At 59.1% G+C, this 16,885-nt stretch overlaps 1 protein-coding gene across 3 annotated transcripts in view; it reads left to right on the forward strand.

Annotated features, from left to right (window-relative positions):
• The first annotated feature begins 1,710 nt into the window (after window positions 1-1,710).
• Window positions 1,711-16,885, forward strand: part of PDXK (pyridoxal kinase) — a 30,411-nt gene continuing 15,236 nt past the window's right edge. Inside the window, exons 1-2 of one of the 3 annotated variants that reach the window (XM_004264603.2) lie at window positions 1,711-1,980; window positions 15,431-15,485. In XM_004264603.2, coding sequence (XP_004264651.1) covers window positions 1,894-1,980; window positions 15,431-15,485 — 142 coding nt within the window. In that variant the 5' untranslated portion in view covers window positions 1,711-1,893. Of the gene's footprint in view, window positions 1,981-10,967; window positions 11,112-15,430; window positions 15,486-16,885 lie in introns of those variants that run through there. The other 2 variants (XM_049710413.1, XM_049710414.1) reach the window with 2 other exon arrangements.

The raw sequence follows: 16,885 nt of genomic DNA on the forward strand, positions 1-16,885 counted from the left end.
TATTAACTATGATGTGCTTCCTCTTTAAATTCTGGATGGCTAAGACCCTGCCCCCTTCCTCACTGTCCCAGGCAGAAGCCCGGTCACTGCATCCACTGTTCTCACCAGGCTAGAGAGGTTTAAACTTGCTGACTTGGGTCACCAGAGGGACAGAATTCACTGTGTCTGCAAGGGTGAAACCCCAGAGGCAACAGGTTGGGAGTGAGAGATAAAGGGCAGGGTCATGACCACGGAGCTTGAAACCCAGCAGGACCCTGTGGGGTCCCCCCAGGCACAAATCTTTTCTGTGTCCCCCATTTCTGGTTTGTAGGAAATAGGCTTCATTCGGCCTCCTAGACCTTCCTGAATATCAAAGAGCAGATTCAAACAGTTGCTAATCAGGGAAGTAATGAATACAGAAACAAAGGAGGAAAATCAAGAAACTATAGTGCAGCGATTGAAGCAGGATCCTGGTTTCTCCTCAAGGGACAATATCTTTGAGTTCTTCTGCAGGAACTAAGGCCCCAACCCAGGTGAAGGATGGTAACTTCAGGCTGAGCACAAGATCCCTGGATCACCCCCACCACCAACCCCCCCTTACCTCACCACCAACCAATCAGAAGGAAGTCACACACCCTGCAGCCCTCACCCCACATTTTGCCTATAAAACTTCTCCTTGAAAACCATGGAGGAGTTCAGAGTTTGAGCACCAACCACCGCTCTCCTTGTTGGGCTCTGCAATAAACCTTTCTCGGCGCCAAACTGCAACTTTCCCGTTTGTTTGGCCTCACTGTGCATAGGGCACAGGAACTTGCCTTCAGTAACAGGCTGGGCTCCCACCACGTGGGTTTGCCCTTGCCTGCAGGTTCTGAAAGAGGACATTGCACAGGGGTGGTGCAGTGCACACTGGCCAGGTGGCCAGGCCCAGAACACCCTGAGGCAGAGGGCCAGCCACGTGTCAGGGGTTGGGGAACTGGGCTCCTGGGGGTCCCCAAGGGTCTCATGGCACCGTGGAGGTGTCCGCCCCCCAGGCCTCTGCGGGGTAGTTTGGGTCCCCGCTAGCTGGGTAACTCCGCGTGGATCAGGTCTGCGTGCCCTAGGCGGGGGCGCACCCGTGGACAAGGTGGGCCTGGATCCTTGGTCCTGCGGGGCGGTCGCGGGGCTTGTGCGTCCTAGCGCTGGTCTGCGCGGTGGCCGCAGGGGCCATGGACCGCGCGGGGGTTCCAGGACCCGCAGGGTCTGGAGTGGGGACCCGGCACTGCGCGCCACGGGGCCCTAGGGAGGGCTCTCCCGGTAACTCCCAGCCCGGCCGCCCCTCTGCTGGCACCCCTGCCCGTGCCCACTCTCGGGGCGCCGCACCAGTGTGTTTCCTCCGTGGCAGTCCTTGTTTGACCGCCTCGTACTTCAGCGGCGCCGGGAAGTGTGGGTTAGAGGCGTGGCGCAGGGCCAGGGGGCGGACCTCAGTGGAGTGAATGAATGGCGCGAGGAACCGAAGGATGAAGGCCGGACGGCGCCGCAGTGCCCTACGGGGTAAAAGTGAAAGCGCACGCCGGGTTTTGGAGGGTGGCCGCCCACGTGCCAGGAGCGCTGAGTGACGTGGCTGGGCCGCCCGCGCCGGGGGTGCGGTCTGCATTTTTCCCTGTCCCCCGGCAGGGGCGGGGGGGGGGCGGGCCCCGCACGGATGCCCCACCTCGGCCCCGCCCCCTTCCCGCCCCGGCGCAGCGCCGGACCCGCGGGTTCCCAGTCGCGCTGAGGTCAGAGGGAGGCGGCCTGTCGCCCAAGCGGAGCGCCTGCGCCGAGCGGGGCGGTAGCGGAGCAGAGCCGGAGCGTGGTCCGAGCCGAGCGGAGCGCAACGCCAGCGCGCGGCGGAGACGCTGACCCCGCCCGGCCCCGCGCCGCCGCGGCAGGCCCGGCATGGAGGAGGAGTGCCGGGTGCTCTCCATTCAGAGCCACGTCGTCCGCGGCTACGTGGGCAACCGGGCGGCCACGTTCCCGCTGCAGGTACGCTTACGTAACCCGGCGGTGTCCCCTCGCCCGGCCGTTGCGGGCCCGCTAGGGGTGGCCGCAGCCGGGCCGCGTGACCTTGGCCGGGCAGCCCCAAGGGTCTGGAGCGCGGGGTGCCCAACGCGGGCGGGGGAGGCAGGCGCTTTGCGGGGGCGGGGCTTGGGGCAGCACTTGGACCCTTGCGGGTGGGATGGGGCAGGGATGCGGGCCTTTGGTTAGAATGAAGCCCCCGGCGCGAGCGGTGCTCACCCACCGGCCCGACCCTGGGGACGAGAAAATGCGGCGTCGCGGCCGGAGACCCTGCGAAGGAGGGCGCTGGGTAGGCAGGTGTAGGCACTGCTCACCTGGTGGGCTCCCCATGCCGTCCCCGCCCCCTGTGGGTCAGGATGCTGGCCGGGAGGAGGAGGAGGAACCCCGCAGTGAGGCCCCGGGCGGCAGGGGTGGGCTCCATCCTGCGATGGGCCGTGCCGGGGACGTGGTCCCGGGCAGGGGACGGGGCACAGAAGGCCCACCTGCCGGTGTTGGCTCTGGGGAAGAAGAGCCCAGCGGCCGGCTCGGGCCCGTGCAGGGTCTGGCTTTAGAAGGCGCCTGTTGCATGTGTCAGCCTTTCCTTACTGGGGTGCCCGCGGGCTTCCTCCTGCCTCCCCCTCCTGTCCTCGGTCAGGGGCTCTCCGTCTCTGGCTCATCAGCCGGCACCTGCTGCTTCCTGTCGCAGCCCCGAGGTTACGGTGGGGCGGCCCTTGGAGGGGCGGGGGGAGGCCTGGGTGCAGTGGGGTGTCATGCTGGGGTGTCAGCATTGGGGTCCCTGGCACCTGCCCTGTGGGCCCAGGAGGAGGCTGGGCGTCTGGGCAAGGTGGTGGCTCTCTTGGACCACTCACCTTTGGTCCATTGTCCCTGGGCCCCATCCGTGAGTAAGGAGCCGGTGTCGGGCCCCTGCTGTGTGTGCCAGGTCCCTGTTCTGGGCCCTCAAGGACGTGAAGGGCCACCCACTCCCAGTGGCCTGTGGGCTGTGGGCTGGCTGGAGGGACCCTGGGGAGGGTTGGAACCACCTCAGTAGAGATTGAGGGCCGACCTGAGGCAAGCAGGAGGAAGCAGTGGAATGAAGACTGAAGGTGGAAAGGTACAGGGGTTCAAGTCCAAGGGACCTGCCCAGCCGCCACTGATCTGTGAGCACCTGTGGAGATCATGTGAGGTCCTTGGCCCTCCCGTTCTGACCAGTGGGGCTGCAGACCGCGGGGGTAGTCAGGGTGCGCGCTTGCACCTGTCCGGAGGCCCCATCTCTTCTTGGTCACTGATTGCTTGGGCAGGGCCAGTGCGGTGGGACGATGCGGGGGGGAAAGCGCAGGGTCCCTGAAGCAGAGGCAGACGGGAAGGTGGAACCAGGCAGTTCTCCGGCAGATACCGGTGGCAGCCACCCCCCCCACTAGGAGGGAGCCTGGGGAGCCGCCCTTCCCAGAGGTGTGCAGAGGTGCGCAGGCCTCTGCTGGCTTCCCTGAGCCTCTGCCTCTCCCTCCTCTCCACCCGCCTGCGGCCACTCCCTTTCTCTTTCCCTGGGGCAAACTTTCTCTGCTCACCTTGTTCCTGAATTTCCCAGCACTTAGCCTCAACTTCCACACCAAAATGTCCTTTTCCAGTTACTTGACGGGGTGCTCCCCCGGACCACCCACTTGGGGAAGTGCCTCTTAAGGACTGAACCTCGGTTCTTACCTGGGGTCTCCCCAGTGCCCAGCATCTTTACCTGTGGGCTTGAGGGACATAGGTAGGAGGTTGTCATCTCCCTCCTGTCATCCCTGGGGTGGGGGTGACACCTCTGCCTCTGATTTAATCCCTCCCTGCACTTCCTTCTGTCTACTTAAAGAGAAACACACAACATGCGGCTTCTGAGTTTAAGGTTATTTTCCCCCGCGGACTTACTGAGGATCGTAGCCCGGGAGATGCCGCTCTGAAGAGGTTGGGGAGAAACCAGTTTATATGTGATGTCTTTTTAGCTGGGAAATACATGCAGTCAAGCATACATCTTGGTAGAAGGTTACTGCTAATCAGGAAGAACAGATATCTTAAGTTAATGATTTTAGTGCTTTTCTAAGTATAGGAAGATGCAGGAATTTGGCGTCATTGAAATTCTTTCTGAGATATGCATCTAAGTATCTTAGGGCCTGTTTACCTAAAGCACAGAGTGCCTCCCAGGTTTTTTTTTTTCCTGCGGTTCGCGGGCCTCTCACTGCTGTGGCCTCTCCCGTTGCGGAGCCTGGAGCCTGGACGCGCAGGCTCAGCGGCCATGGCTCACGGGCCCAGCCGCTCCGCGGCATGTGGGATCTTCCCAGACCGGGGCACGAACCCGTGTCCCCTGCATCGGCAGGCGGACTCTCAACCACTGCGCCACCAGGGAAGCCCTCCCAGGTTTTTTTTTTTTTATCCTGAATTCTTCAGGTGGGCGACTGAAGTGGGTTAGACTTAGGCCTGTATCAGTTGAACCGGAAGTGAGCCAGGCTCTTTGTTTTTCTTTGTTCACACTCCCCTGGAGGCTTAGGAGGCCCAGGAAGAGGGGCAGGTCTTTAGCCCGTGACCTTGAGGAAGCTCCCTTCCGCCTTGAGTCCTCTGGTGCTCAGTTGCCTCATCTGTAGAATGGACACGATGCCTGCCTCACGTCATTTTGGGGCCAGGGAACATGGGAGGGTGAACGTCTCTGGGAGATGCCTGGGAGGCGCTGGCTGCTGAATGAGGTGGCCCCAGTGCCCGAGGGTGCTTTTCGTACCCCTCACTGTGCAGAAAGACCAGACAGGAAGGTGGTAGGGCTGGTGGCAGCAAGCCTGCCTGGGGCATCTCGGGGAGGCCAGGACCCCCCTCAGGACTGGATGTGGGTTAGGGTTCCTTATGCATGTCCTTTGCCCTCATGACCTCCTCCTCCTAATTACAGAAATAAGACGTAGCCTTGGAGGATGGAAAGAGCTGAGGAGAGGGAGAAAGTCGGAGAGGGTGGCCCTCAAAACGTGTTCCAGTGGCCTTCCAGCCTGTGGATTTGTGAGACAGTAAACTTTACTTTGCGGCTTGAGCGCTAACACGGTCCCTGTTTGAGGTCCAGCTTGGGGCACACAGTTCAGCCCATAACAAGCGCAATTTCCAGAGATTCCTTAGCTTGCTAACCACTTAGTGCCTCCTCACCTGGAGTCCAGATTTCTCCTGGGTCTTCCTCTTGCTTGGGCCCAGGCTGCGGAGCCCTTGTAAGTACTGCAGGATACTCCATGGGGTCCCATGCATGCATTTTGCTCCCCTCCCCATGCGTGAGCTGGATCAGGGAGAGGCAGGGAGATGGGTGGCGCTGGCCCGCAGACCCGGCTTGCACCCCGCAGCCTTAGCCCAGGATGGGCTGGGGGTCAGTGGAGCCTGGAGGTGGCCTCTCCCCGCACGATTCCAGCCAGCCGTCCCTTAACTCCACAGTTCAATCCACTGTAGGTTAGAAGGAGCCTGTTCGGAGAACTTTAGAAGTGGCACAAATCGGAGGTTTAATTAAAGGCCCAGAAGTTGACACGACATCCAAAAGCTGTCCTTTTTGGGAAGGATGGCACCGGCGGCGACAGGCTGTTCAGCTGCGGCTCCTGTGTCTCCCTCCCAGCCCCGCGGCCAGGTGCTTTTCCCGCCAGCAGCCGCTCTGCTGGGCGGACAAGCCCGTCTGAAGGTGTGCAGCCGGCTAGGCAGCTGGCTTCGGCCGGCTCTGTGGTCGCCCCTCCTTCTGAGGCTGTGTCTGGGGTTTGGCACTGCTGCCTTAGGCACGGGTGACCTCTGTGGTAGGGGTCACCAGAGGCTCACGGTGCCTCCTTGAAGGGCCATGCTGGGGGCAGGGACATTACATTATGGAATTCTGTGGCCTTGAGATTCTGACTTGGGACCTTAGCTCAGAACCCATTTAAACACCACGTCGCCAAGATGGGAAGGCAAGACCCCAGGCGGCCCCGGAAGATGGTTTAGGGGGACATCTCAGTTTGGGGCCTGCAGAAATCCACTTCATTCTCTGAGTTTCCTGGCCCCTCGGTACAGAAGCAGAACTGAGACGTCTAAGGGGGCTGGGTGGAGACTCTGTTTCTTTGTACAGGGACCCCAAAGCCAGGCCTGATTGCCAGAGGGCTGGCTCAGACACCCAGCAGGAAGAAGCAGGCTGGTGGCAGTGGGTGTGCTGAGAGGCCCCTGGCCTGGAAACCTGGATACAGGCCCCTCCCTTGCCTAGTGACATGGCCACAGGAGCTGAGCAGAGGTGGACGGTCCTGGGGTGTTAGAAGCACATGTGCACGTGTGGACGACTCACCCAGCGTCTCCTAGAGGCTCGTGCCTGGGTCCCAAGGAGGCGCTTCAGACCATAAGGAGTTTATTTCCAGCCTCTCACATTGAAGAACCCTCTGAACCACAAGGTGGTCTTCTCCGGAGGTGTCTTGATTCGTGGTCAAAATACCTGGTCCTTTGGAAAATCTTTACATTTTTTCCTTAGAATTCCTGGGATAAAAATGACCTTTGCAGCAGAACTGCATTTGGAAGATACTGGAAGAATGTCACCTGCCCTTTAAAAGACACAGTTTTTTTTGCCTTCGCATTTTTCATGGTGACACATGCGTTGGCAAACAGTGCAAGGGAGCCGACGCCCCAAAGCACACCTCCCTCCCTCTGGCCCCACTCCGGCCACCCAGCACTTCCCGGGGCGGGACGCACTGGGGCCGGAACCCTGTTCTGTGCTCTGCAGGCCACATGGATCTGCTCGCTCCCCTCTGGCCTCTGGAAGCCCCCATCTCATCCACAGTGTGTCCCAATCCTGGAACTTGGGTGTTGCTTCATTATTTCTCCGGCCGTTTATTTTCCCAAGAAGGTCCCGAATTGCTTAATATCTTGGTTTCCTGACTTGTAGTTTGGGACTGAAATTTCTGTTATTCTTCTCTGCCTCTCATGCAGAAAGGCACGAACTTAATTGTCTGTGGTGTGTGTGGGTGTAGCATGTGCGTGAGCATGTGCGTGTGCGTGCTCAGGTGTGGGCGTTTGCGTGTGTGGACACCTGTGCAGTCGTGTTATGCGGCACTGCTGTACGCTTGGTAGCACCCTGTGTTGTGCTGCAGTGACCGCCCCTCACAGGGACCTCTCTGGAAGCGTCTGCCAGCAGGTGGCTTCCGGGACTGCGCACATCAGGGACGGTTGGCTGTGGGGCTCAGGGGCTTGGATGTCCCCTGGTGCTCAGCCACTCGGAGCTTTTGAAATAAGATCACAGAGTGATCCGGAAGAGTGATGCCGAGGAGGAGAACAAATGGAGTTTCTCAAGAAGAAGGGAAGGAGGTGTCCGGCCACGGGCCTTGGGCTAGAATCCACGGTCAGCCGCGGAGGGGCAGCTGCTCCCTCCCCTGCTGACACAGAGCTGCTTTCCTGTCCCCCGTCTGATGCCAGTGCCACTGGGAACTTGGGGCGAAACCCCTTCTTTTATTTAGGGCTTTGCAGTGCGGCCCAGCTGAACATGACCGGCTAGTGTGCAGGGCCTGGGAGCCGGGGCGGGTGCGCTGTGCTGGGAGCAGGGCTGGGGCTGGGGTGATGGGGTCCGGGGCTGTGACGCTGAGGTGAGAGTGCCCGTGGGGCGCAGGTGGCCTTGGGACTTAAGGCTGCTTCGGGGAACACAGGGCTGTTTCCAGTAGGAGTTCCCATTGGAGACTGGAGGGTGGGGGTTGAGCTGAGTGGTAGGGCTGACCAGGGATGGGTGGAGTGAGGGACGCCAGGCGCCCAGCCCTGAGGCTAATCAGGCCCATCACAGGCATGGGGCTTTCTTGTGTCCCCTCTTTCCTAAAGCTGATTTCCTAGGAGAGCGACTAAAGGTCTTGCAAAACAAGCCCCAGTGAGGGTTTCTGAAGATGGTGAAGTGACCCCTCTCGCTGCCCAGCACTGACCCTGGAGGAACCAGGGTGGTCTGAGCTTCCCCGCTCCTGCCGTCAGCGTGCTCTGCTGAGTTAACGACCGGGTCTCACTGTGTCCGCCCGGCTGTCAGCAGTGAGTTGATGACGCAGCAGCCGGGCGGGCAGCCGGGGGCACATAACCCCCGCAGGCCGCGGGATCAGAGCGTGGCTCCCAGCCCCCCAGCACGTGTAGCTGCCCTCGGGGAGGGATGCTGTGCCCGCAGAGGTGGACAGGGGTCTGCGTGGGGCGAGAGGCGGGGGCCTCTGTGGACGGCGTCTTTGGCGTCCCTGTTCTTTGTGGCCGGACGCCTCTGGCGCATCTCGCCGCCCTCCCCCACTGTCCCCAGGTGCGCCTGCGCATCCGTCGTTGGGGTCTCCCCTGCCCCGGGAGAGGGGTGGGAAGCTGGAGCGTGGGGTTGCGGGGCAGCGCCTGATGCCGGGACCTCGCCCAAGTGCCTCGGTTTTGCCTGTGCGTCTCGGTGGGCCTCCCGGGTCTGAGACCGCATCCCCGGCGTTAGCTGTGCTCACGTGGTCGCGTGCGGACCTGCACGAGCCCAGTGGGCAGCAGGCCGGCTGGGTGTGGTGCTTTTCGGCTGAGGCTCTAGTTCTTTCTGCTCTGGGAGCCTGAGGCCCGGCGTTGGCCCCCGGCCTGCATCCCGAGGCCCACGGGCCACAGCTGGCGGGGAGCTCAAACTCCTAAAATCCCCGCAAGTCCAGGCGCAGAGAAGGCAAGGTTTCCAGCAGGGGCCTGGGGCCAAGAGACCTTTTTCTACACTGAGGAGAGGAGCTCACAGAGGCCAGAGGCGACAGAGCTTTGGGGGCTTCAGAAAGCGGCGTGGAATTCACAGGCGGTGGGACGTGCAGCCTGCGGTCTAGGCTTCATCCCACGGCAGCCCTCGAAGGTTGGGGGTCAGTGAGGTGCATCTGGGGCCCCGGGGCCAGGGGAATATGGCGGCACAGAGGCTCCCACGATGGGAGTGAGGTCTTGAAACAGGCCCTCTTGGGCCATCTCCACAGAGAATTCCAGGAGCATCTGCCCCTGGCTGGCGCCGGGCTGGGGACGGTGGAGGAGGGGGATACACCGGAGGGGGGGAAGGGGGGAGGGGAGAGGCCAGAGGGGGTGTTTCTCTCTATCTCGTGAGGCCTCACTTCCCCTCCCCTCCCCTCTTTCTCTTTTTTCTTAAAATGAGTCTTGTTGCTGGTAAATGGTGAAAATAGCAGGGGTGGGGCAGGGCCAGTTTCCCAGTGTGAGTAATCCCACCGGCTGCCAAGCTGAGTGGGAAGACAGGCTTGTGGGTTCCCGAGCCCAGGATGCGGCCACAGCAGTGAGTGAGCCTTGCCGTGAAATGCAGTAACTAGTGGAGGAGTGTGTGCTGGGATCGTTACAGACCTGCTGATGTAAATATAATTGACATCAGCGTGAGCATTATGGCTGCACAGCTGCATCGCTCCTCCAGGGGCCTCCGAGTTCAGGGCCAGCAGTGCACGATGTCTTCTCGTTCAGAGCACGCTGACTGCCTCTTCCACCCACCCCGGCCAGAGAACTCTGCTTTGCTTTTTGTTAATTGAAGCATAGTTGATTTACGATATTTTATTAGTTTCAGGTGTACAGCACAGTGACTTCGGTTATACATATATATTCTTTCAGATTATTTTCCATTATAGTCTATTACAAGATACAGGATATAATTACCTGTGTCATACAGTGTTTTATATGTAGTGACGTGCTCCCATATTCCTAATTTATCCCTTCCCCGCCTTCCTTTCCCCTTCTCTAACCACACATTTGTTTCCTGTGTCCGTGAGTCTATTTCTGGTTTTGTATTATTTTTTAGTATCCACATATATGTGATATTGTCTAATATTTGTCTTTCTCTGTCTGATTTCACTTAGTATGATAATCTCTAGAGCCACATCCCCATTGCTGCAAATGGCAGTATTTCATTCTTTTTTATGTCTGAGTAATATTCCAGTGTGTGTGTGTGTGTGTGTGTGTGTGTGTGCGTGTGTGTGTGTGTGTGTGTGTGTGCGTGTGTGCGTGTGTGTGTGTGTGTGTGTGTGTGCGTGTGTGCGCGCGCGCACATAAATAAGCTCTAAGAGAACAAAAAACTTAACTTTGTTCAACTCTATTTCACAAGACCTAGAAAAGTGCCCAGCACTGGGTAGGCTCCTACTAAGTCTGAGTTAAGTAGAAGAATGAATGAGTGAATGGATATATATACACACACCACATCTTCTTAAACCAGTCGCCTCTTGATGGACACTTAGTTTGCTTCTGTTGACGAAAAATTAATCCGTCCATCTAAGAAAGAAATGGAAAATTTTATTCCAGCCAAATTTGAGGATTATAACCCAGGAAGAGCATCTCAGAAAGCTCTGAGAACTGTTAGGCCTGTTAGAAGTCAAGACACAGTTACAGAAATTTTTGGAGACAGCTGGGCATCAAATGTCATGTTATTGACAGTTTACATAATCCATGTGACCCCTTACAAGATCAAGAAGGAATGTTATCTTTAAGGAGTTGTCTTGTAGATGCCGGGAGAATGTTACTCTTTATGGCTGAGCAGGGATTTCTGCCCACGGGGAGGTTTGTAGATGCAGATATATGATACAAAGTGGGGGGAGAGAGGAGGCCAAAGGGCAGAGGACATTTTTTTATGTTGAAATTTTTCTTGTCTTGCCATAAAATAGGAAGTTTATTTCATACTTCCGTGTCTTGGCTATTGTGAATAGTGCTGCTGTAAACACTGGGGTGCATGTATCTTTTCAGATTAGAGTTTCCGTCTTTTCTGGCTTTATACCCAGGACTGGGATTGCTGGATCATATGGTAGCTCTATTTTTAGTTCTTTAAGGACCCTTCATACTGTTCTCCATAGTGGCTGCACCAATATACATTCCCACCAACAGTGTAGGAGGGCTCCCTTTTCTCCACACCCTCTCCAGCATTTGTTATTTGTAGACTTTTTTTTTTTTTTATTGCGGTACGAGGGCCTCTCACTGCTGCGGCCTCTCCCGTTGCGGAGCACAGGCTCCGGATGCACAGGCTCAGCGGCCATGGCTCACGGGCCCAGCCGCTCCGCGGCATGTGGGATCTTCCCGGACCAGGGCACGAACCCGTGTCCCCGGAATCGGCAGGTGGACTCTCAACCACTACGCCACCAGGGAAGCCCATTTGTAGACTTTTTGATGATGGCCATTCTGACCCATGTGAGGTGGTACCTCATTGTACTTTTGATTTGCATTTCTCTAATAATTTGCGATGTTGAGCATCTTCTCATGTGCTTGTTGGCCGTTTGTATGTTTTCTTTGGAGAAATGGCTATTTAGGTCTCCTGCTCATTTTTTGTTTGGCTTGTTTGGTTGGTTTTTTTTTTTTTTCTATTGAGCTGTGTGTGCTGTTTGTGTATTTTGGAAGTTAAGCCCTTGTTGGTCACATCGTTTGCAAAGGTCTTTCCCATTCTGTAGGTTGTCTTTTTGGTTTGTTGATGGTTTCCATTGCTGTGCAAAAGCATTTAAGTTTGATTATGGCCCATTTGTTTATTTTTGCTTTCATTTCTTTTGTCTTGGGAGAAGAGAACTCTGCTCCTAGAGGGTGCGTGTGAGTAGGCTGGACTCTCCTGGGGCTTCCACCCACACTCGATGGGGTTGTGCAAGGGTGAGCCAGGGGTGAGCTAAGGGGAAACAGAACGGGGAGTCTTCACAGTTGGTTGATTTCCTTTGCTATTGTCACTGCTCTTGCTTAGTAAGGTTTGCTCCTGCATTCTTTTGTTCCCTTAAGATCGTTAATTGCTGAGAGCTGTTCAGGGGCAAGCACTGTGACCAGGCTAAGTCACACATGGCTTAGACCACAAGTGGCTTCTCTTGTGTCAAGAAAGCCATGCCTGGTCCTCTTCCTCCTGGGACCCCCCCCCACCCTGTGTGTCTACGGTCGGGACTCAAAGCTGAGGGGTGGGGGGATGTGTAGGGCTGTGTAGTGCGGGTGCTGGGAGCAATGGAAAGACCACAGCTGCTTCTGGGGGCCCCCCTTCTGCAGGTGAAGAGCGGTGCTGGGGTAGAGTGACCAGCAGAGGCAGGACCCTCCCCATCTCCCAGTCTCTTCCCCTCAGTGCTCAGTCGGGAGCCCCTGGCTGAGCAGGGATGTGATGTCCGGGGTCGCAGTCCCAGATCCCAGAGCTGAGTACAAAATGTGTGTGTGGGGTGTTGAGCTGAAGACTAGATTTTAACAGCAGACACCTCCTTTTTCTGGGGTCCAGGGGCTCCCATGTTGGAGCCTGGCCCTGTGCCCCGTCTTCCTGCTGCGTCCCCCGGCCCTGCCCTCACACTAGCCTGTGATGCCAGTTCATAAGCTGCTGGTAGGTGAAATGGAGATGCCAGCCCAGGGGCTTAGCGCTATCGTTTAGAAGCAGAGAACAGCGGCTTCGAATGTGCCGGCTCTGAAGGATTAATTATCTGTGCATGCGGAAGCAGTGGAGCAGGCTATTTTGAAAGGATTTTCAGGATGTTTGTCATCGTTGCTTCAGATCTTGTTTCTTTGAAGTCCATTAGAATTTAGGGACCTGGAATACCGCAAGCTCTGTCTAGGAGGCCGTGAAATCTGGCAAGTAAAGTTGCAAAGTGCCAATTTTAAGTTTCTAGTTTAAGAAGACTTGAGTTTTGCTTTATTACTTTAAGTCCTCATAATACTGGCTTGAAATTTTTAGAAAGACGTTGAAATACACGTCATAAGCGTGTAGCTCCACATGTGTTCACAGAGGGAGCGCGCCTGGGGAACCCCCCCCCCGTGGAGAGCTGGGGTGCGGTCCTCATCTGCACCCAGGCCCCCCCCAACACCCCGAGTCACTACCCTCACCGCCTGGAGAGGCGCTATCCTGGTGGCCAGGGAGCTTTGCCTGTTTGCGATATTGAGGTGAGGCCTGAAGGTTGGTTGGTGTTGTTCAGGTGAAGAGGGAGGGAGGGTTTGGGAAGTTACTGGTGCACAGGAAGGCACGCACAGCCAGGGCACAGTGGCCGACGATGGGGCCCCTGGGGCAGCCACGGCCCGGGGTTTCCATGCTCTCTCCCCGACCTCCGTCTCTCCGAGAGGTTCTGCGGGTGGGGGCCCCGCTCTCACCTGCGTCCCCCCTCCGCAGGTGCTGAGATTCTCAGTTACCTGGGCTGTGCAGTGTCTGTTTCCAGAGTTGGTGGAATTGCTCACCTGCTGCGTCTCCTTCCCTTTCTCTGTCCTTGAGAATCAGTTATAAAAGGATCCCTTTTTCTCATTTTTGCGGTTTCCGGGAGAGAGAGGGCCCGAAGGTCAGGGTCCACGTCTCGCTGGGAGTCCCCGGTGGGCGGCATCTCCTCCTGCAGCAGTGAGCTCAGCGGGTGAGCTCAGGGGCCGGCCCCACTTCCCACCCCGCAGGGCACTGTCTCCTGCTTCCCCCGGTGGCTGCCGGCTTCCCCCAGCTTGTGTGGCTCCTTTGATGGGGTCTCTGGTGGGCCATGTGGAAGTGAACTTCCCAGCTGAGACCCGGCTGGGGTGGGGAGAGGACGGAGGGGACTGGGCACCAGGGCCGGGGTGTAGAGGGGGGCGCCCGTGAGACCGATGTGTGTGTCAAATGAGCGAATACTCATCAGGCCCTGCTCTGTGCCTCGTCCCAAAGAACAGGGTCGCAGCTTCCCTGGGGGGTAGGGCAGGAGCGCCGTAGGGGGGGAGGGGCGGGTCCAGGAGAGGAGGAGGAACCCTTCCAGGCAGGTGCCAGGGTGGCTCAGCGCCAGCCCCTGGGGCACCGTGTGCGAGGCGGGGAGGGGGCCGGCGGGGGTGGGTCGCGTGGGAGGTTCCAAGAGGCCGCGCTGGTGGCCTGGGGTGGGGGGCAGGGGCGGGAGGAGACGCACCAGGAGGCAGAGGTGCCGGGTTGCCGCCTGGTGGATGACGTGGCCTTCAGCTCAGCCCCCTCCCCAGAACCCATGGGTGGGAAGAGCCTCCCCCAGCGGTGGCGCCCACGAAGGCTCAGCTCCGGGCAGGCAGCGAATCCGGTGGCGGTCGGGGCTGGTGGCTCCAGCGGCAGGCTGGCCCTGAGCTTGTTCGCACTGAGTGTGGGAAGGCGGCCGTGGTCAGAGCCCACGCGTGAGCCCCTTGCCTCCCTGGGGGTGGGGGGACACGAAAGAAGGCCTGAGTGGGTCACCTGTGCTCTGCCCCTCGGGGGTGGCCGCCTGGTGCCACAGGACGCGGCCGGGCCCTGGGTGCCGCTCACGCTGGGTGGACTCCTGGGTGTCCGGCCTCGCCCGGGGGGGGGTGGTGCTTCCCGGCTGTACCCCGAGCACAGGGCCCTGCACGGGGGTCTTGGGGCCTTGCTGGGCGCGTTCCTTGGGCAGCTGGGGTGGCCGGCCGTGTGGAGCGATGCAGTGGATACTCTGAGAGGCGGGGAGGGGACCACACTGCGGGGCCCTTGTCCCGGGTCTGCCCACGGCGATGGCGGTGAGGCCAGCCTGGAAGAGGCCGGTGGGGCCTGGCGGGGGTCCTGGGCCCTGATGCCCACCACCTCTGAGGACCGAGGGGGCCCACAGGGAATGTGACTTCTCCCGCCGAGGGATCTGCGATGTCCTGTACCTCAGTTCACCGGAAGGAACCAAGACCGATTCAATGCAGAAAAATAGGAAAGTAGAGATACGCACAAGGAAAGACCGCTGTGGGACTTTGCGTGTCACGAGTGCACGCTGTCAGACTTGTGGAGTCGTCCGGCCGTTTTAGACACAACCCCTTGTCCCCGTCATTAAGCAGGGGGGCTTCTGCTTCATAAACCTGACTTTAGCTCCGTGCTGGCTTTACCTTTTCTCCAGTCACCTGCTCTGACTGCTGGAAGGAACTTTCTAGACCTTGTGTTCAGGCTCTCTCGGCACCAGAGCGCCACCCCTCCCCTCCCTTAACTGCTCTGCCCCCGGCGCCTCTGGAGAGGCTGGTGGCCCAGGTGAGGGGGCCGAGCCCCGGCGGCCAGGTGACCTGAGCCGGGACCGCGTGAGGCTGGCCCTGTGGGGTGGGGTCCCTCTCTCGTCTGGGAGCGGGTCTGTGGCTGCGATCGCTTAGGACCTTTGGCTCCGGGCTGGGTACCTTCTTTCTCCCCAGCTGGCACGTGACGATGCAGGGGCTACAAGCCAGGCTCCCAGGGAGAGACTGGGAGCCCTTGGCCTTGCCCGCGCGTTGGACTGGGGGCCGGAACACAGACGACCTCGCTGCCCTGTGTCCCGACAGATGGATGCCTTGCTGGTCTCTGTGAGCCCTTCCATTTGGTGGCATTTCCAGAAGTGATGTGCTGAGTTCCAGTGGGCAGGCAGTGCCCTGGCCCTTCAGGGGTGCCTGCTCCCCGAAATGTTTCCCGTCACCTCCACGCACGTCACTGGAAGTGCGGGTGCTGAGGCTGACCTGGGGAGACCCCCCCCTTCCTGTCCTCCACGTCTGGGACCCTCCAGCCAGTCCCAGGCTGGGTCAGGCACCTGCCGTGGGTCCCTGGAAGCCCACCAGCTCTCTTACACCCGCTCCTTCTCTGTCTGTCTTGCAGGTTTTGGGGTTTGAGGTCGACGCAGTGAACTCTGTCCAGTTTTCAAACCACACAGGTAAGGCGTCAGCCTCAGCGGTCCTCGCAGAGCTGAGTGTGGGCGTAGGACGCGGTCCCTCACCTTCCAGACGGGAAATGGAGCCGGGGGTGCGGTCCTGGCCGAGGCCGCGCAGCACGTGACACGGGGCTCAGGGGGCCTGGGTTTGCCGGCTGCGTGTTTACATCAGTGTGGCTGCTTTGGAACTGGATGGCCTGGCGGGTGACGTGACCTCTCGGCCCCCCGCTTTCCTCCGTGAACCAAGGACGGTGATCCTCGTACCTGCTCTGGGCCCCCCCACCTGGGTGGCACTGTGGACTGGGTGGGGAGCAGATCCCAACTTTCTCGTGAAAGCCAGAGCCTCGGGGAGCTCGTGTGTGTGTCTCTTCGTGCACGGGGACCCCAAGGGTTTCTGTGCACAGAAAGCTGTGCGATCGCTGCCGCCTCGGGTTCGTGAGGGTCACGGCCCTTGGAAAGCCCCCAAGGTGTCAGGCAAGGGCCCCGGGCTCCCCACCCCCGTGGCCTCAGAGACGCCCTGACCTGGGATCCCTGAGCTGGTGCTGGCAGGGGGACAAAGGCTCTCAGTTCTTGGAAACATTCCCACATCCCTTCCTTGAAATGACTCTGAACGCTGACGGAATCTCAGAGCACAGAAGGTCCCAGAAACTGCTGGCCGAGTGCCGACCAGATGCGCGGAAGGGTGCTTCCCCTTGGCCCGATTCTTCCGGGTGGGGTTCTTGGAAGGGAGGGGGTGTCACGAGTCACCAGCACACTGGGTTCAGATGAGAGGCTACAGTTCCCACTAAGAGTCCTTTCCTGCCTTTGCTTTTGGAGGGCCGGGCACAGTGGCATTTGGACACGTTCCCAAAAGTTGCCAACCCATGAGCGCCTTCAGAGCTTCAGGCTTTTACTGGCTGTTTTAAGTGAAGGAGCCAAGCTGGCTTGGGCGTTAGATGACGATGCCCGCCCCCCGCCCCCCCGGTGCCCCCCGCCACCCCACCCCCGCTCCAGGGCAGCGCTGGGCTCTGAAGCAACAGCCGGTGTTCTGTGGTTGCTCCTTTAGCAAGAGTTTCCTGTTACCCAAGATCCGAGCCCTTGGACGAGCGGCTGGAAGAAACTGGACGGGGCTGGAGGTTGGCGGGTGGGGCAGGGCCAGGCTTCCAGGCACGTAGGGTTTGGGGTGTGACCTGCTGCCAGGCCTGGTGGTGACCCCCTGGGGGCGCAGGACCAGGTGCCTGAAGCAGACGTGCAGGGAGGAGCTGGGTCCCTTGGGGTCACCGGCTCGGCCTCTGGGGAGTTTGTTTTTTCATCTGTAAACGGTAAATTGGGTGGGTTGGACAGAGGACCAGAGTGCCCCTGTGTTTCAGAAGGGTCTCCTGAGTTTGAAGAGGAGAGGCTGGGTTGGTGGGGGGGCAGTAAAA

The sequence above is a fragment of the Orcinus orca genome, chromosome 5 (genome assembly GCF_937001465.1).
Source record: "Orcinus orca chromosome 5, mOrcOrc1.1, whole genome shotgun sequence".
Lineage (NCBI taxonomy): Eukaryota > Metazoa > Chordata > Mammalia > Artiodactyla > Delphinidae > Orcinus > Orcinus orca.